Source organism: Mchenga conophoros, linkage group LG12 (assembly GCF_057382185.1).
Source record: "Mchenga conophoros isolate Kocher_MC1m ecotype Shallow Benthic linkage group LG12, M_conophoros_male_GT1.1, whole genome shotgun sequence".
NCBI lineage: Eukaryota > Metazoa > Chordata > Actinopteri > Cichliformes > Cichlidae > Mchenga > Mchenga conophoros.
In genome coordinates, this window is record NC_140537.1 from 9,961,657 (window position 1) to 9,982,191 (window position 20,535).

General features: G+C 41.2%; 1 protein-coding gene across 7 annotated transcripts in view; it reads right to left on the minus strand.

The window, feature by feature from the left end:
• Window positions 1-722: 722 nt before the first annotated feature.
• tncb (tenascin Cb) overlaps window positions 723-20,535 on the minus strand; it is a 114,541-nt gene continuing 94,728 nt past the window's right edge. For 5 of the 7 annotated variants that reach the window (XM_085293630.1, XM_085293628.1, XM_085293629.1 and 2 more), the window contains 12 exons: window positions 19,092-19,367; window positions 13,664-13,786; window positions 12,236-12,379; window positions 10,967-11,086; window positions 10,321-10,464; window positions 9,933-10,063; window positions 9,701-9,833; window positions 7,819-7,970; window positions 3,773-3,869; window positions 2,556-2,717; window positions 1,963-2,126; window positions 723-1,602 (listed from right to left, as the gene is read on the minus strand). In XM_085293630.1, the coding sequence (XP_085149756.1) occupies window positions 1,492-1,602; window positions 1,963-2,126; window positions 2,556-2,717; window positions 3,773-3,869; window positions 7,819-7,970; window positions 9,701-9,833; window positions 9,933-10,063; window positions 10,321-10,464; window positions 10,967-11,086; window positions 12,236-12,379; window positions 13,664-13,786; window positions 19,092-19,367 (1,757 nt within the window). In that variant the 3' untranslated portion in view covers window positions 723-1,491. Of the gene's footprint in view, window positions 1,603-1,962; window positions 2,127-2,555; window positions 2,718-3,772; window positions 3,870-7,818; window positions 7,971-9,700; window positions 9,834-9,932; window positions 10,064-10,320; window positions 10,465-10,966; window positions 11,087-12,235; window positions 12,380-13,663; window positions 13,787-15,194; window positions 15,468-19,091; window positions 19,368-20,535 lie in introns of all 7 variants that reach the window. The other 2 variants (XM_085293632.1, XM_085293631.1) reach the window with 2 other exon arrangements.

Here is a 20,535-nt window from a genome sequence, read left to right on the forward strand (position 1 = left end):
GTTTTCCCCAGTGTGATTGTAACTAATCTAAATGACCTCGATTTGCGCAGCATTGTAAAATCGTAATCACCAAAGATCCATTTTGACAAAGCTAGTAGACCCCAGGATAGTCAAAATAAAACTTGTGAAACTTGTCGTTTTAAACAAACTGTTTTATTGTAATACAGTTTACAGAGAAACACCTGCTGTTCACCCAGTTTTAAACAAACAAAACAATCAAAACAACCTTAATTTACACAGGCATTCTTTAGAAGGTCAGTGGTTTAGTATCCTGCAATAGCAGGAAAGGGTGGGGGGCGGGGTTTGGGGGAGGTGAAAGGGGTAAAAACAGTAACTAGTTCTCTAGTTTTGGCCTGTCCAAACACTATTTTCATTAACACAATCATAGAGACCTTACTATGACAACTGGAATTCAATTGAAAATTGGCCTTTTTTAAAGTTTCGAGCATCACATAAACATTCTCATGTTCCACATATATGTACCGTATTCACATTTTTCAAAAACAAAGAACAAACAAAATGTTATCACCAAAGTCATTTTATACTGAATAACAGGTCCCGCCTCAGATTCATCAGAGAAACAAAACACGTTTTCTTTTCTTCTCTGTTCTTTTTTTGCTAACACAATACTGTGGCCACAGCATGATGCCTTCAAAGACTCAACGGAAACACTGCCGTCCACAACGACATGGGATGTAGAGAGTAAAATGTGTTTCCGTAGGTTTTTCTTTTCCTTTTTTACATTTTTTTATTGGGGGGATGGGAGTGAAGGGAGGCTGGGGATTATAAAGTGACACTGAGATGTGTTTAGTTGCACATGGACAAACAAATGACAAGTTAGATGGAGATATGTGACATCTGAAGAATCCGTTTTCAGACGTTCATATCAGATGGAGACATGTACAGAGCTGTACAAGGAGTAGACTTTCTCTGATAATCCTGCTGCATTAACACTTTTCGCAAAGAGGCCCTGATCCTAAACAAGATTGCATCGTACTAAACAGTCAGAATTTTTTGTCAAATGCCAGACATGGCATGGATATGAAATAGGAAATTGTATTAATGACTATTCACAACATAATGTCCAAGCTGCGCTCACGCTTTCCCACAAATGCTGCAACACAAGAGATCGGGGTCAGAATTGAGTGAGAGGGAGAGACTCTCTTTGGTGAACCTCGTGGGGTTTGATGCAAGTCCAGTTTGTAACGTCAGTTTCTGCACTGGCAGCATTTTTGCGTAGCCGTATCAGAGGGGGGAAAGGCTGGGATGGGTCATATGGCAGATTTAGGCAGATTTGTGAGGGAACAGAAAACATCGAGGAGCATTTGTTTCATGTGAGAACAGCAGGGCTCTTGGCAGTGGCTTTGGTTGCTGCAGGGTGGGAGGGTTTGGGAGTCCAGGTGGTTCATGCGGAGTCCAGAGTAGTAGTTGTTGTTTTGTTGTTGGTGGTGGTGAAGGTGGTATTGGTGGCGGCGGAGCTTTTCATATCATTTATGATCGTTTCCTCCTTCCCTCCAGGTTTCTGAAGTTGGATGGCCGGATCTTCATCTCAGCAAACTCAATTGAGTGCTCATGGCCTTTCCAGTGGAACCAGTTCACGCCCTGGAGAGGCGGCAGGCAAGATGTGCAAGTCAAAAACAGAGTGAAACAGAAGGGCAGTTTCTACCAGACTCATATTATGCACACTACCAATGAAAAGTTAGTCATTGACAACTGTTCCTTCTAAATTTAGATTTAGAAGTACATTTATTTTTATCAAAATAACACGAAAATAATCAAGATAATGAAAAACGATTAGTGGAGTCATTAATCATAAATCAGATTCATGATTTCTAATGTCTACTGTAAAATGCCTGGAGCACATATTCAGGCAGTTATTTTTGACCCAGTCAGAACCTTTGGTGACCCATTAAATGTGCAACAACTGTACTGTAGGTTGTGCTGCAATGAACTATTCATTACCTTGCTGTGACTGTTGTCTCCATATCGTCCCATCAGATTAACCCGGTGGCAGTTTTTATACCAGAAGGCTCCCTTATAGGACAGAGCGCAGTTGGTGACGGCAATGTCGTTGTCATGGTCATAGGTGGAGAACGGCCGGCCGTGGTGGTAGGTCATGGAGTCGCCTACAGAGGCCAAACAAGAGAGTCATTACATTTTTGCTGTGATTAAGTTTCCTGATTCAGAGAGACACAGCATTGTCTACACTCACTACAGATGAACACAGCCAGAGTTGTTTCTCCTAAGTCGCCACCATAACTAGGATTATGCATTTGAATTAAGAAGGGTAAGAAAACTGCAATCTGCAATCTACTGACATCCAGTGGTGAGATTTTACACATTGTACCGACGAGTCCCGACCTGACTCGTGTATCGCAAAACAGAGTGACACAAAAGCACACCAAGGCAGCATATAAACAAGGCAAATGAAGCCCATCTACCACACACAGGCTCCTGCATTGCCGCTGCAAGGCCAGTACTGGTGTCAAAGACAAAGTATCAAGAGACATTTAAATCACTGTGCATAAACTGTAGAGCACAGATACTAGCTTTACCTGCTGTACCGCTGTATCCTCCTACGTGGACTTTGTAGCGGGTCCGGGGTTCACCGACTGAGAACTTGTCATACTGAGCATAGGCTGTATCTCCCTTATCTCTCAGGTCTACTCGCAGTTCGTACTGACCGCTGGCTGTGATCTTATGCATGTTGGACAGACCTGAGTGAAAAAGGAGACAGCTGAACAATGGCTTACAAAAGATCCTATTATCAAACTAAAAGTATCATTCTACACATTACAAATATTTAGCATTTAAATGACTACTATCTATGGAGTTCTTAGATGAAATTTATGCCTATGTCCATCCCTTATGCAGTAGCCTACTCTGTAATCCAAGCTCATTTTATGTTAAGGGCTGGACAACTCAAACTCCCCTTTCTGTAACTTTAAAGATGTTTAACTACACATAAATGTTTATTATAAAGTAAAAAAACAGCAACTTTTCTGTCATGTAACTTGTTCATTTATTATCGAATTACTTTGGTTTACTATGTGGCAGAGATCTTTACCAGAAGAAAAAAGATGTAAAACCTATGAACGTACAATCAAAAATTACATAATTTCTGCCAGAGCGGGCCAGATTAGAGTCTTTGCCAGGCCAGTTCTGATCATTGGGCCTTATGTTTGACAACTAACTAACCAAGTAGTGTTTTGGCCCACCACATACAAGTATGCCATCAACAAGGTTGGCGACATGCAGAAATTTCATTGTAGGCTCTACATAGTTTTAACAAAAATTAGTTTTAAAACTATGTAGTTAAAACTATAACTTGTTAATTAACGTTTGCTCATTTCCTATTTTACTTTGAATGCTAGTTTTCCCTTTTTTACTTTCTGCCCTTTCCAGCCTTTGTGATTGCCTCCTCCTCCCTGATTATTTTTACTTTCCTTTAATTGCTTCCTCATGTGTTCCATCCTCACCTGTTTCCTTTTTGCCAGCTTTCCTTCTGTGTATTTAGAACCGTTTCTCTACCTTTGTCAGATCTTGCTGTTGGGACCTGAGTTACTTTCTTAGTGTGGTCCTATTACTCTGTGCTGTGGAAATTTCTGGAAATGGAAGACTTTCTGGAAGTTTAACTTTTTGGATTTTTGTATGTTTGAACCGCATTTTTGTAAATTATGTTTAACTTATGTGTGTAGCTATTTTGGACCCTGATATATGACCACGTCCTGTGTATTATGGAAAACTCTGTGGTTCTTTGTTAAAAAATTACCCAGCCAAAATTCATCATTCATGTCTCCAAAGCCGCCTGTGTAATTCTTCCAGTTGCGGAAGAACTCTAGTTTGCCACTTTGACGTCGGAGGAAAACCTGCAAAGAGAGAGAAAAACAAAGAATAGATTTAATAAAAATCTTGTTAAGGAAAGCAAATGGACAGTATAAAACTTGAAAGCAGTTCTCGAGCTGGATAAAGAGAGTGCAGTGTTGGACCTGCTTTCTATTTGAAGGCAACCAGATGACCATAGCTGTGGTTGCAAAAAGATGTCTTAATATATGAAAGTCTAGAGGTAAACGGTTTTCCCTCATGACTGCTATAACACGTCACATTGAACTAAAAAAAGTCTGTTTTGTAAGGTGAGCTGCCATTTGTTTTTGTACCCATTTTCTCCTGGTTTTATTAGTCCATTGAGATAAGCACTTTTTGTATTTCAAATTCAAATCAAATTCAAATTTTATTTGTCACGTACACAGTCATACACAGTACGATATGTAGTGAAATGCTTGGACAACTGCTCGTGACCTAAAGAAAACAAAAAAGGAAAAGGCTATGAATAAGATAGGAAATAAATATGAAAAATTAAAAAGGGTAAATTTAACTAAGAAGGAATAAAATATAAATTAAGGTTAAAAATGAAATAACTGTACAACACAAATTAGAATGAAGGGTAAATTTAACTGGGAAGGAATAAGATAAAATATATAAATTAAAGTTGAAAATAAAATAACTGTACAACAAAATACACAATATAGAACTATATAAGAATGTATGAAGAAATCTAAATATAAATAAATATATACACAATAACAGCAGCTGTACAAGTATTAACCGGAAATGAAGAATATAGTGACCAGTGTTGTGCAAAAAAACAATGTGTGCAAAAACAATGTCCAGAAAGTCCAGTGTGTGTGTAAGAACCATATGTGTGGGTCAGTACTGTGTGGTGGTGTGATTGAGAGACCGTATCGCCTGCGGGAAGAAGCTCCTCCTCAGTCTCTCTGTGTTGGTCTTCAGGGAGCGGAATCGCTTTCCTGACCTCAGCAGAGAGAACAGTCTGTCGTTGGGATGGCTGAGGTCCTTCACGATCTTCCTGGCCTTGGTCCGGCACCGCCTGCTGTAGATTGAGTGCAGGTCAGGGAGCTCGGAGCGGATGGTGCGCTCAGCTGACCGCACAACCCTCTGTAGAGCTCGTCTGTCCTGCATGGTGCTGTTCCCGAACCAGGTTAAGATGTTTCCCGCCAGGATGCTCTCTATGGTGCACGAGTAAAAGTTCCTGAGCACCTTGGAGGGCAGTTGGAAGTCTCTCAAGCGTCTGAGGTGGTAGAGACGCTGTCAGGCCTTTTTCACCACGGTGTTGATGTGACAGGACCATGACAGGTCCTGCGTGATGTGAACTCCGAGGTATTTGAAGCTGTCCACTCTCTCCACTGGGCACTCGTTGATGACGGGGGTCTGGTAGTTCCTCTCCTGCTTAGTGCTGAAGTCCACTATCAGCTCCTTTGTCTTACTGACGTTTAGAAGGAGGTTGTTCCTCTGGCACCAGTTCTCCAGATTCCTAATCTCCTTCAGGTAGGCCGTCTCGTTGTTATCAGAGATCAGGCCCACCACGACGGTGTCGTCAGCAAACTTGATGATGGTGGTGGAGCTGGTAGTGGCCACACAGTCATATGTGTACAAAGAGTACAGCAGGGGCCTCAGAACACACCCCTGGGGGGCTCCAGTGCTGAGAGTGGTGGAGGCTGAGACATGTCCGCCCATCCTTACTGCCTGTGGTCTGCCAGTTAGGAAGTTGGAGATCCACTGACACATAGATGAGCTGAGTCCCAGATGCTCCAGCTTGGTGGTGAGTGTGGAGGGAATTATGGTGTTAAATGCAGAGCTGTAGTCTATGAAGAGCATTTTAACATAATTCCCCCTTCTAGTGTCCAAGTGAGTGAGTGATGTGTGGAGGAGATGAGAGATGGCATCGTCTGTGGAACGATTTGGACGGTAAGCGAACTGTAGTGGGTCCAGTGTGTCTGGTAGTGAAGAAATGATGAAGTCTCTGACCAGGCGTTCAAAGCACTTCATCACTACTGAGGTGAGGGCTACAGGGCGATAGTCATTGAGAGAAGCAGGGTGGGGTTTCTTCGGGACAGGAACAATGATGGACTCTTTGAAGCATGTGGGGATCACCGACTGAGATAAAGAGATGTTGAATATCTCAGTGAACACAGGAGCTAGCTGGTATGCGCAGTCTCTTAGGATACGACCTGGGATGCCGTCTGGTCCTGCTGCTTTCCTGGTGTTCACTCTTTTGAAGGCTCTCCTTACTTCGTGCTCGGAGATGACGAGCACGTTTCCGGTGCTGGCAGTATCTTCCTGTCTGCAGCCGTTAGCGCCGCCAACACTAGCATTGTTGGAGACCTTAGCTGCAGCCTCGAAGCGAGCATAGAAAGTGTTCAGCTCGTCTGCCAGAGTCACGGCCGCGTTCGTCATACCGGTTGTTGGTGCTTTATAGTCCGTTATTGTCCTTAGTCCCCGCCACAGGCTCCTAGAGTCACTCTGTTGGAGTTGTGACTCTAGTTTCCTCCCGTAGCGCTGCTTCGCCTCTTTCACCGCCCTCCGCACGTTATATGACGCGGCTTTGTACGGGTCCATGTCCCCCGTTGTGAGTCCCGTGTTGTAGGCAGCGGTGCGGGATCTCAGAGCGTTGCGGATGGTTTTATCCACCCACGGCTTCTGGTTGGGAAACGTTGTGATAGTCTTTGTCTCCACGGTATCATCCGCTAGTTTCCCGATGAATCCCACAACCGCTTCCGTAAACACGTTGACGTCATCGTCGGAGCTGTTTCTGAACATGCCCCAGTCTGCGTCATCGAGTGCGTCCTGTAACGCGGCCACCGATTGATCCGTCCAGCGCGCGACCTTCCTCTGAACCGGAACTTCCTGTTTCAGCCTTTGTTTATATTTTGGCATGAGGAAGATGGCGGCGTGATCAGATTTGCCAAACGGAGGGCGGGATTGTGCCTTGTAGCCGTCCTTGACCGTAGTGTAGCAGTGGTCCAGTGTCCTTTCACCCCTGGTGGGGCAGGTGATGTGTTGATAAAAGTTCGGCGCTGCGCGTTTGAGGTTGGCGCTATTAAAGTCCCCCGTTGTGTCTGGTGCTGTGTGAGTGCCTCATGCAGCTCGCATAAGGCGGTGACCGTGTCCGCTTGTGGTGGAATATAAACGGCACTTACAATGACCGATGTAAATTCCCAAGGTAGATAAAAAGGTAGATAATTTTGGTGTGCTTCTCTTGGGCAGGTCATCTGAGCTTGTTTTGTGGATAGTTCTGTTTGTTTATGTGCTTGGTCTTAGCTCACCTTCATGATATTTTTATACTCAGACATAACAGTTTTTTGTCAGCCAAAGAAAGAGGTCTGCACTTAGTTGTTTTCTGTGGTCTTTCGGGTCTTTTAGTGCTGCTGAGCTGGCCGGTGCAGTACTTCTTTTAAAAATGTAACACATTTTTGATTTGGCCATTCCTACATTCTGCTGTCTCTCAGATAGGTTTATTTTGTTTTTTCAGCATAGCGCTGGCCTTGTTCACTTGCACTGACACTTGTCAGTCTTTGAGCATTCCAGTGAACAGCTACCAAATGCAAGTTCAGCACTTGGAATAAACTCCGGGTCTATTATCTGCTAATCTGTCATGGAATATTGAGGGAGCAGGTCTCAGTTGGCCATGAAACTGTTTTTCCAACCTCTATGGAGGTTTTCTCCTGTTAAAACCAAGTTTTTCCTTCCCACTTTTGCCAAATGCTTGCTCATAGGGAGTCATCTGACTGTTGGGATTTTCTCTGTAACATTGTAGGGACTTTACCTTATAATATAAAACACATCAAGATGACTGTTGTTGTGATTTGGCACAATACCAATAAAATGGAATTGATTTGAACTGAAAATTTCTGAATACAAAGTATGGAATGATGATTAATGATGATCAAATATGTGCCAGATCTTGAAAACGAAAGAGTGGTTGCACATTATCAACAAGTATGTCAGCCCGTGACTTACGATCCATCCGCCTCCATCAGTGCTCATGTCACAGTAGACTTGCAGGGGTTGGTTCTCATCTCCACCCAGGTAGATGGTGTGCATGCCTGATGAGGTGTCTCCATTCAGTAGGGCCTGGGAGCAATCCCTGGGGTGTCGGTACAACACGCCAGCTACACAGACACACACACAAAATAATGATTAAGGGGAAAAGATGCTATATAAATAAATAGGATTTTTCCATTCCAGAATTTCCTGTTTGCAAAGCCAGGATGCTGCAGAGAGGTTCTTTATACTCTTGTGTTTTCTTGAATTTAACATTTTCAGCCAGCAGCCTCAGTTCAGCAAGTAGTCTTGCTTCACAGTTCATCTAGTTTCAACCTCATTTAAAAACTACACTGTAAAAAAAAAGTAATATAAAAGTATTTTACTGTGTATTTTACAGTTTTGTACTGTTTTTCTGGAATATCATTAAATTTACATAAATAGACTGTGATTTTTAATTTAAAATGTAAATTAACATAAAATCTGTCAGTCTGCCCCAGGGCAGCTGTGGCTACAACTGTAGCTTGCCTCCACCAGTGCGTGAATGTGAGAGTGACTGAATAGTGGAATTGTAAAGCGCTTTGAGGGTCTCAAAAAGCGCTATATAAATGCAATCCATTATTATTATTATTTCTGTACATCCATCCATCCATCCATTCGCTTCCGCTTATCCTTTTCAGGGTCGCGGGGGGCGCTGGAGCCTATCCCAGCTGTCATAGGGCGAGAGGCGGGGTACACCCTGGACAGGTCGCCAGTCTGTCGCAGGGCTAACACACAGGGACAGACAACCATTCACACTCACATTCACTCGCACATTCACACCTAGTGACAATTTAGATTAATCAATTAACCTATCCCCACAAGCTGCATGTCTTTGGACGGTGGGAGGAAGCCGGAGTACCCGGAGAGAACCCACGCAAACACGGGGAGAACATGCAAACTCCACACAGAAAGACCCCGGCCTGATGGAGGAATTGAACTCAGGACCTTCTTGCTGTGCGGCAACAGTGCTAACCACCGTGCCACCGTGCTGCCCTTATTTCTGTACATATAAGTATTATTATTCATATTACCGCATTCATTGATCTTGTTTATAGGTAATTTCATTGTTTAATCACTTTAAAATGTTCCTAATTTAATGTTTAAAAACACTTGAAAAAGGCAAAATCCCATGTAAAATTAGGGTAACAAACTGTATTGTCATTAATGAAAATAACCGTATTTTTATGAGAAAGTTATTTTCTGTTATTTTCTGGTATTATTTTGGCGCCCCAGCTGCCAGAATATTACTGGGGTTTTTTTGGAATTTTTTTTTACAGTGTAACACTAACCATCTTATTTTTTTATTGTTTCCTGAATAATGTGTGGAAATCATACAAATTGTGAAAACATTCACATTTAATCAACCATCAGATTACAGAACTGAAAAATTGCGTTTGGGTTTTCACACTGAGCCAGTCGATGTCATTACAAACACTGCTGCTGTAACTTCAGACAGGTTAGCATTGCTCAATGGCTTATATTTAAACCATGTGACCACACGGTTTAAATAATCTGTCAGTAGGAAATCCGTAAAACTGATGAAGATGATGACCTCTGGCTGTGTGAAATGAAGAGTTCAGAAACAGATTGTAATTCCTTTAAGTCATCCTTTGGACCATGTTTGACCCTTTCCTGGAATTTATTTTTAAACACAGGCCATATAATTGACAGCCCTGATTTAGCAGCTTAATTCAGTATCTCTAAAACTGAATGTAAAAAGGCTATATATTCTATTTGTCCTTGCATTACTGATAACACTATAAATAGACATCACAGTGACTTGAAACCTTTCTAGTGTGTGCAGGAGTCTACTCACTGGTGGTGAAGATAGTAGTGATCACTCTGCTTCTCTTTGGTCCAGCGAGGGCCTGCAGGCTGACTGTATATTCGGTGGATGCTTTGAGCTGAGCCATGTTGTATGACACCGCAGTCGGACTCAGCACCACCTCCTGAAGGATGAAACAAACATTCCTGAACATGTTCCACATACTCAACCTACAGTTGGATCGGCATTGGCCTTCGGAGAGCAGTATAAGTTGTGTACTGACCCGGATGGTGCGGTCTGCAGATTCAAAGCTGAGCATGTAGCCGGTGATGTCAGCACGAGGAGGCTTCCACGTCAGCATGGCGTTCTCTGTCTGGATGTTACTGGCTGCCAAGTCCTGGGGGGCATCCACATCTGAAGGAATCCAAACTTTGTTTACATTTGTTTACAGATTTCTACATAACTTCACAACAGTCATGAAGCCTTATTTGTAGTGCCTGCAAGCTAGAGCACAGCAGCACTAGTCGGTTCTTATGATGTTGCTCTCTCAGATTTTGACATACATACAGTTACAGTTATAATGAAGAAATCTGACAGACTGCTTGATTTCTACTAGCTTTTCCCATTTGTATTAGTTTAACTAATCATTTAAAACACCAGGGAAACAACACCTGTGATAAACTCTGTTGTAGTGGCTGCACTCTTGGCCAAGTCCCGCACAGCATAGACCTTCACAGTGTAGTGTGTGGCTGGTGCCAGAGAGTTCATCTCAAACTCCACCACGTTTCCTGACACACGTTCCATGACTGGAGCCACTGAGAAACACAAAGTACAGAAACCAAATCAAACTTGAAGGACAAACACCAGCAGAGGAAGTATTCAGCCTTTATCTGTCAACTTGAACATTAACATCATGATGAATAAATACTCCACTGAATTCACTTTAGTTCACTTAAAGTTGTTATGTACACTCTTTAAATGTACTTTAATGATATCTGTCTGAACCAAGACACAAGAACCAAACCTTCACAGTAAATCTCAAAATATTCATGCTTATAATTATGAGCGTTACAGAAATAGAATACTTGCATACAACATCTTTAAACTGGTTTCTTTTTATAAAGTCATTACTACTAGAAATAATAATAAGGCAGCAAACTTTCTTATGACTTATGTGTCACATGTTACTTTTTTAATATGCCAACTCAGTATTGGTACATTGATCATGTTGCTTTAGTATGAAAATTTGAACTGTCTTTTGTTTGAACATTTCTTTTGTTCTTGTCTGTGCTAAGTTGTACACACATAAGTACTTACCTAAATCTGCACTATAGGTGATGACATAGCCGTCCACTGTAGCGATGGCGGGCTGCCAGAGCAGCAGAGCCTCACTGTCCGTGATGTTGACTGCGTTCAGACCACGTGGTTTATCCAGAGCTGTAACACACAGTCACACACATACCATCTAAATTAAGAGTGTGAGCTGACTAAATTGGCAAACAAAACCAGTTAGAGAAAACTACACTAACATATATTATTAGTTATTTATTCACCTTTCAGTCACTTTAATTTTAAAACTGTGTAATTTTAAAACTGTATATACTGTATATTCTGTGTATTTATTATTTCACTCTTATTGCCTGTTCTTATTGTCCTTATCTTCAACGTTATGCTGCTCTGTTGTTTGTTTGTTAATTGCCCCTTGGGGATAAATAAAGTCTTCTGATTCTGATATATCTACAATCTTAGTAGATTGTAGATATATAGATATATGTTAGATATATACATTAGTGTAATAGTAGCCAAAAGCAACTCATTTGTTAACTAAGTTTGTTAGTATTCTAGTTCATCATGATACAAAGTCCTAATTAGAGGACTTTGTATCCTGTTAATTACATTCTCTCTCCATTATATTTTAAGTGTTTTATGAAACAGAAAAAATATATATATTTTGGATGAGTCTGACCAACTGAACAGATTAATTATAGGAAACTTGTACTCGCTCTTAGCAAAATGAGAGTAAAACTCCAGGAGACAGCTTTTGTCACTGCATGTGTTGAGATGTTTCTGGATGTGTGCTCCTATTTAATAGCTTTTAATAGCACTATAGGTAATGACATACATGTATCTGATCACATAATGTGCTCTTAATAGCTTGCCAGTTGTTGTGGTACTACACTAGCATTAGTGGTATTACACAAAGGTACAGTTACACCTAAGTTATTTTTTACTTGCTATCGCTTCAACACAATACATGGTTTAGACATAGGATCATCACAATTGTTTCTTCACATTCCATTTAATGCTTTGGATAATTTCAGAAGGCTTGAACCTTTTACACACAAGAATCTACATATAGTTTCTTTAAAGCAAACAGTGGCTTAATTAGCGTAGCTTTGGCTTAGGCTAAAATTAACCTTAACTAGCCAGAGTTTTTAACTGTCTCTCTTTGTCTTAACACTGCAAATTTGTAAGGTACAAAGCCACACTACAACATCATATCATAGTTATAATATAGTGTCTAATACTGTTGTGGCCAACAAATCTGTTCTTCGCATTACGAATGTGTGTGTGTGTGTATTTTACCTGTGGTGACGCTGTCAGATCCAGGTTCACTCTCCCTCTGCCCCTTGATAGCAATCACAGTGACCTTGTAAGTGACTCCGGGTGTCAGGTTAGGCAGCACAATCTGAGATGAAGAACCATCCACTGACAGTGTCTTGGCGTTACCTGGGAATTTTGATAACTTACATCATTTTCAATGAATGAACAAACACTTAGCTGAAGTAGTGAAGTACTTGTTTTTCATCGGAGAAGAATCTTCATTCATCCCTTCTTGTTCTTAGTCATGCAGATTTCCCCACTGATGAATGATTTAACCACTTCTGTCATACCCATAATCCATACACATGCAGTTGGCCATCAGTTAACGTGTTACTTTTCCAAGTCATTTAGCAGCTCTGTCTCTATATTGCATTTCACCATCACTTCAAGTCTAACAAGTAAACATTTGCCAGATAACACTCTTATTAGTTTGCAGATAATTTTCTTTCTTTTCATTGCTGGACTTTCCACCTGTCTGGGCTGTACACTTCCTCTTCCACAGCATGTCTGTTATCCTGTCTCCCTTCTCTCTCCAACCAGTCGCAGCAGATGGCCTCGCCCCTCCCTGAGCCTGGTTCTGCTGGAGGTTTCTTCCTTTTAAAAGGGAGTTTTTCCTTCCCACTGTCGCCAAAGTGCTTGCTCATGGGGGGTGGGGGGGTGGGGGGGTGGGGTCATGTGATTATTGGGTTTTTCTCTGTATGTAATATTGTAAGGTCTATCTTACAATATAAAGTGCCTTGTGATTTGGTGCTGTATAAATAAAACTGAATTGAACTGACATTAAGTTAAGCAGATAAAATACTAGTAGGTGGATGGATTTTATATTTGATTTTATTTTTATTAAACCTTGCCTATATGTCTATATGTCTTTGTATTTTCCTACTATTTATTCTACCTTGTTAAAGTTAGTGATGAACAAAAGCCCTTTTTTACAGATACAGTTTTTTGTGGGAATTTTTCTAGGTGCTGAAAATATTTGAGTCTTGATCACTTATTCAGTTTTGAATTGTACATGCATCGTGATGTAACTAATTTGTTAATAATTTATTCTTTGTCACAAAATATACAGGACTCTATTGTGATAGGATGGTCAATTTTCTTGATTTTCAGTAGACACACTTATCAGTAGCCAACAGAGGGCAGCATCTGTCTATGTCTGGACAAAAGAGTTACAACATAAACTGATGAATGGACGAGCAATTTAAAAGCAGTGAGAATGTCCATGCTGGTTATAGTCATCCAAATCTAGGCTTGTTTCATACTGCTGTGCCTGATATTAAAATCTGTTTTTCCTAATGCAATCATGGATGCAGTTGATGGTTAGAGATCTCCTGTGTGCGACTTTTGGAGGATCTTAAGAACAGCATGTCTAAATGTTCCCTGTCCCACCGCACTCATAAAAATACTGACCTCCATAGACAGGTACGTAAGTGACCCGGTAGCTGTCCACTCGAGCTCTTGGGGTCACCCAGTGAACAGTTGCAGACGTGTCAGTGACATCGGAGAAGCGAATGCCCTTGGGTGAACCCAGGTCTGGCAAAGGGAAGACAGAAACAGCAGATGGGGACAAAGACAAAAACAGAAGCATCAGTCAGTATGTGTACTGCCTTTTTTAGAATTCTAAGAAAGCACTGTATAGAAGCAAATATCAATCAGTGAACAGTTTTGACATGTTCTAGTGAGGATTTCCTCCAACAGAGTGAAGAAACAGACACGAAAAAACACACAGACACTGTAGCAGGGCAGATCCACCACTGAAAGGCACTCATTTTAGAGCAGAGCGAAAGCAGGAAAGCATAAAAGAGAGTGAAGTCCAGAGACAAAGGGGGCCTGCGGAGGCCCGGGCTCACACAGACAGAACTGTTCCCAGTTAAAAGTGAGCTGCGGTATCTTGCGTGACAGACCTGAAGAGATTAACTTGCTCGCATTTCATGGTAACACAAAAGTGAAGCATGCGCCACGCAACCCAAGACTAAATCCTTTACCTCAGGGGGGATGATGGAGGACACAGGCAGCAGTTTTATATGACATGGACAACCACCACCTTCTTTACATAGAGACACCGGCACATGAGGTCAAGATATCAAAGACAACCTTTGGCAGGGGCATTCAGACAAGAATTAATAAAAGACCACATCAACACAACGAAAAAAGAGTAAAGCGCTAAGTACGTGTCCTGAGTGCGGCTCGACTGAAAATATGCAGTTTGAATGGCCTTCTCTGATACTTCAGATTGATGTACTTATGTGCACACATGCACACTTCTTTATACCGGATCATTTACTAACAGGCCTTAATACCACTTTGGGAATAGTGAAATCTCCTTTACCCTCTTAACATTCAGAGTAGGGTTAGGATTAGGTTCAAATCTACACCTCTACACGAATGTCTCATCTATATGGCATATACAAGTGATTTTGGATTTTTGACTTGCTTTTTAAGCTTGTGACTCAAATGTGAAGCAAATCTAACCCTATCCTTAGTGGTTAACTGGTGTACTGGTGGATGCCATGAGGTTAAAACTACAATAATACTATAATTTAATGCATCCTAAGTGTTACTGCTTCATCTCAACCATACCAAGTACTTTTAATATTGGGCTGATCTCAGTAAAACCCACGTGAAAGTCAGATTCTTATCCAGCATCAGCCTTGAAAACAGCACTGCCTAATCTACCTGGTTGTTCATCTGCATCTCAAGAGTACTGTCAGACATAAAAGAACCCAAATGTCTGTTGGAAAAATACTGTAATGCTTTGGTACCAGGTTAGTAGACAAAAAGATGTACTTTATAAAGGACGAAAGTTAGAGCACAGCTACTACTCATGCTGTTACCACCAAAGACAGGATATGACACCATTCCACATTGACTACGCGGACAAGACGTATCCAGAGTTCCAGTTCACAGCTTGGGCCTCTCGTTCCATCTTTTCACTGTGTACCTGTTTTTAACACCTCCAAGAGAGACTTGGAGCGTCTTCCCAAAATGAGGCCAAAGATTTCAGCTTTGTACTCGGTATCCTCATTGAGATCTGTCATCACCGCACTTCTCTCCTCACCACCTAGCACCAGCTCTCTTGGTTGGTCTAAGCCTTTGGCCTGGCTGACCATTATGACAAAGGTGTCAAAGGAGTCCTCTTCGGCCATCCAGGACAGCTGAAAGCTGTCTGTGGTGACGTCGGAGACTAGGAGAGACTGCACCTCCGGTTCGTACTCTGAGTGACAGGGGTGATAGTCAGTTTGGCTCTCTGTGGAGTACTTTAAGATTTGAAGAAGATGGCAAACAAAAAAGGCGTATAACATGTTGACTTTGCAGAGTGGAAAGAGAAGAGTTTTAGTACAACAACATGAAAGAAACAAAATTCAAAGTGGAGTCTTTAGGGCTTATGTGACTGATCTGTTACATTTAATGGCAGTATTAATAAAATCAAGAAAAAACTGAGTCAAAACTGTGATCAGGAATAATTTATCAAGTCTGAGAAAAGTATAGATTACATATAGCTTTTATGGCCTTTAAAATACTGCATTTCCTCAGATGCGGAATTGAGGCTAACTCCAAAATGAAGTAAATCTTAATCAGTGTAATTTTCATCATAGAGAGATGAGATCCAATCAGAACAAAATAAATTGTGTAGAAAGCCACGAATGATATAATCTGAAGTAATCTCCTTGTACAGTAATGTTCGATGTACCTCTATAATCCTTCTCTGCACACTGGTACAACTCTTCAATTTTTCTGGAAAGGGTACAAGTTCCTGTTCCTCATGAAAATGTGACAAAATATCAACACTTGGGAGGAACAGAAAATTAAACATAAGGGCACATTTTACATTTGATGTAAGGAAATCCTATGATATTTAGCTGACTAAAACTAAAAGAATTCAGATGGCGAAAACCAAATCAAAATTTGCTGTCAAAATTAAAAACGATCTCAATAAATGTTGAAAAGTCCAACTTTACAGCAAAAATAAAAATCTCTATAGCCTAGTAAAAGCAACAATTTTGGTCCCATTTCAGATTTATGTTTCCAATACTATGAATTTCGAAGCAAAGGAAATAACTCAAAATAGCAGTGAAATCCTGAAAGTAGATTGAGTTGCAGATGTGCATACAGATGGGGTTGTGTGAATGTGAACTTGTAAAAGCCAAGTCAAGCAGTCATTAGCAGCTTCTAATAATGACAGTGATAGGAAGAAAGGCTGAGACACAGCAGGAGTCTACAGCTGTGAGAGAAAAAGCTCTGTTTCTCCTGAGGATGTGTTCGCTGCTGCTAATTAGTCAGAGAAACTTCCGGTAGCCATGCAGATGGATACACGGACTGGACAGAGCTTTTAAAGCAGCCTGGATAGAAGTAGATATAAGTGGGCTCAAGAAAGGCTCAGTGAAGCCCAGCGCCACTGCTCATTAAAACACAACACCAAATGTGAGGGTCTCAGGGGTCATTGAACTAGCCTGAAACCCCCTTTTTTTAATGTGAGGGAAAAACCATGAGACATTTGTTGTGAGAAAAAGCGGTGGAAATGAGAAGCAGAGCACACAAATCCCAGGGAGCTGTCACTCTTCATTAGCCGCCAGCCGGCTTCAGCTGGTCAGCGGAAGAGAGAAGAGAGCTACATCCATCAGCTAACATGTGTTAGCTTGCTACTGATTTCCCCCTCTCACAACCGCCTCCACCTTCTCTACACTTCCACCCCCTCTCAAGACCTGAGGGAACAAAAAGGAGCCTGTTAGTGGATGAGGTACACACCGGCGCCAGCTAACCTGCTAAGGGGGTCTGCAAGCTGAACCCCAGGGCTGGTCCCAGTCTCGCCTGATAATAGCTTGTACGGATACGATTCTGAACTGAGCTTTCTCTGGGTGCTCTCAGTGGTTCCAGTCATTCATTGTATAAAACACCCTCTCTGTTAATCAAAGTTTCCTCACTCCATCCTCAGCGACAACTTTATTTTTCCTGCAGTGTCCTTCTTCAGCAGACCGACGACGGCCACCGTGCATAACATAATTAGTCAGCGCTTGTATTCACAAGTCGGAATGTTTTATGGATTAAGTGATGCTAATGAAAAATGTTAAGATGGTTTTGCCACACCATTAGCATGCAGACAATGGGCCGTGTTGAGCGCATGCCATATTCTGCGTGGCCCCAGAAGCCCCTGGCACCCCAGCACCAGAGCCCAGGGGCAACGGCAGCATGAGAATGAAGTGCAGTCCAGGCTTGAGGGAACTGGGGATGCATACAGAAGAGAGGCCTCACACAAAGTGACAAAAGAGCCTGAGGGTTTTTTCCTCTCTCCATCAGTCCTACCATCTTTCTTCCACATGAATGATCCTCATCAGTCAAATGCTGAATGATACTGTTGGATACTCAGCTACTTATTTTTTGACTTTTAAGCCTGCACAATATTTCATGTGTTTCACAAAATCTTTATAATGATCTGTGTTTCTGTTACCTGTTTACCTCAGTGTTTTTGAATATTGACAGTGCTGTCATTGTGCACTTACACTTGATCTTTCTTTCATTCCATCCCGTTTTATATTAGAGCACGGTTTTTACTTCCCGGCTTCCCCACCCTCATTAGTGTGTGAGTTCACCTGCTTGTGATTACTGCTCTCTCTCTCTCTCTCTCTCTCTCTCTCTAGCCTTTTTCCACAAATTTTCTTTTTAACTAGACTGGTCTTAATTTTTTTAATCTGAGAAAAATGAATACCAAAAGCACTGCTTTTTATAATCGTGAATTAGTATACTCTCAGAAAATAAAACATTTTTTTGACTGACTCTATCTACCGTTTATGCCCCAGAACAGAAGCGACTCCACACCATATCTCATTAGTACCACTGTTTTCAGTATCCTAGTCCTAATTCTACCATAGACCTGCTTAAGATAGTCACAGTCTAAAGGGTCTTTCAGATTCCAGTTGTTATGGTCCTGTAAAGAATTGTGTCATATTTTTTGTATCCCTTATTTAATGTAAAACTACATTCTCCAACATTCTTGGTAGTATATGCTTTCGATGTTTAAAGACCTCTTATTAGACATACTGGGATTTACAGCATGCTAATCACTGATAATGACTGGTGTTGGGGAAGGGGAAACCAGTGCACCTTGACCTTCTCATTTGACGTGTTTCTCCCTGTTCACATACCAGACCAGGTGCTGGTATCAGGTATCAGGCTGGACTCATACCAACAGGCAGACTGACAAGTGGATCAAACGCAGCTCTGCGGCTGGACTAATATAGATTGAATGAGTTTTGTGTGGGCGCTGTAGTGTTAGCCCATTTCACGATCCCTGCATCAAAGGCAGGGATACGCGTGTGATGGATGGCTGATGAAGGAGTGTTGCTTGGGGATTTGGATTGTTCACAGTGTCTGGAAGGCGCAGAGATTTTGTTTACCCTGCAAAGAGTAATCTCCACTGCAAGGGCTGATAAATTGCCTTTATGTATACTTAAAAAAAAAAAAATGTATTTCCAAACCTGAAGCTAACCAAGAAAATAAGACCCGACTTGTTGCTTTGCAGAAATCCCATGGGCATGAACAAAACAAGCTGTTTTCATACCTAAGTTAAAAGTTTCATTCTCAAAGATTTATAAAAATAAATTCTTTGCAATCTGATACATTTTTGAGCATATCAAGAAAGAGGTCCAAAGGTATAAAAAAAAAAATGCACAAGAACAAGTGTTTGTATAACACCTATTAGTGATTGCCACACTTCAAGGCAGTGCTGAACAGAGTAATTTAGAAAATTCACAGAGAGAAGGACAGATTACAGGACTGTGTCAATTAGAAAAAGAAGAAATCAGAGGAAAATGCTAGGCCCCAGAATTGACTGCATTGATACCTGTGATGGTTTCTGCAATGACAGGGTCTAATGGGGCTCCCCTGTACACCCCGTATACAATAGCTCTGTACCAGGTGGTGGGGTAGAGGCCGGTGATGGCGAGGCTGCGAGCATCAGCGGGCACAGTGTGATTTTGCCACTCAGCGTCCGTCTCTGCATCAGTTACCGTGATCAGAAAAGACTCAAAAGCCCCATCGTCGGCAAACCAGGACAAGAGGAAGCTGTCCCACGTTACATCGCTGATTGTAACGTTGGTCACCACGGGCTTCTCCTCCTCTGGGTGATGACAAACACATCAACAAAAGGTTAGACCAATTCATATGGCAAAGCCGATGGTCAACTCATTTGCACACTTCTAACTGCTTAATATCCACGAGGTCACCGGTGAACTCTTTAGGGGTAGGGTTAAGCTTGCTTTTCAAGGGCTAGATAATCCCATAAAGAATGATCACTGCCAACCTGGTGGATGTTAAGATGATAGAAAATACATCTGGCTTCATATATTGGTCAAACCTTAAAACACAAACATACAAGTGCTGATCAAAACATTCGAGGAATAGTGCTATGAAAATAAAGAACAGCTGTTTTTTTTAATCTCTCACTGGAAGTCACACAGTTTCTCTGTACTTACTGTATGACCATGCGATCTAACCTGGATTTCCTTCAGTCAGTGATATGCTACTAGGATGTACCAATATGCTGCTTGTAATTTCATTTATTAATGTTTCAAATACTTGTATTTAAAAAATATGTATGCAATTGAGAGCTAGTGCAAACTGGCCCCCAAAAATAATAATAATCAGAGCTGAGGTCATTTGAATTAATTAGACTATATTTTTTAATGAAGATTATTGAAGTGAAGATTATTTTTAGGAATGTATCTCCTTTCATGAATGTATCTGATTATGTGTATTATTTGTAATTCGTTGTCATTATGTATCTATATTGTATTTTAGTTTTATGTGGTTGAATATTAGAATATTTTATTTGTGTATGGTGGATGTGAAAAACCCAACAAGGGACACGAGTTGGAAATCAACCTCTTTGTGCAAATTACCAGTGTCACGCTTTGTACTCCTTAAGATGAATTATTCCTATCAAATAAATAGAGATCTGTAAATTTTTTTGTGGGTATGCCAATTTCTGGAAGTTTTTGATCACACGATGGACACACATTTTGAAATTTTTTTAGGTTCTTTTGGAACATTTTCTGTTGACAAAAACTCACAACAATGTAGATGTGAAACATATAACAACCAACAAAGAACTATATAATCACATGTAGGGGGAAAGACAATTCTCCAGCACTCAGTAATTTCATTTCACCGTCAGGAGAAAGGAGAAAAGGTCCAGAATGGAAATATTCTCATATTTCCACTACAAAAGACCAGAGAGAACAAATAGCCCCATTATCATTGTCTACCTATAGCCATCTACTCTATAT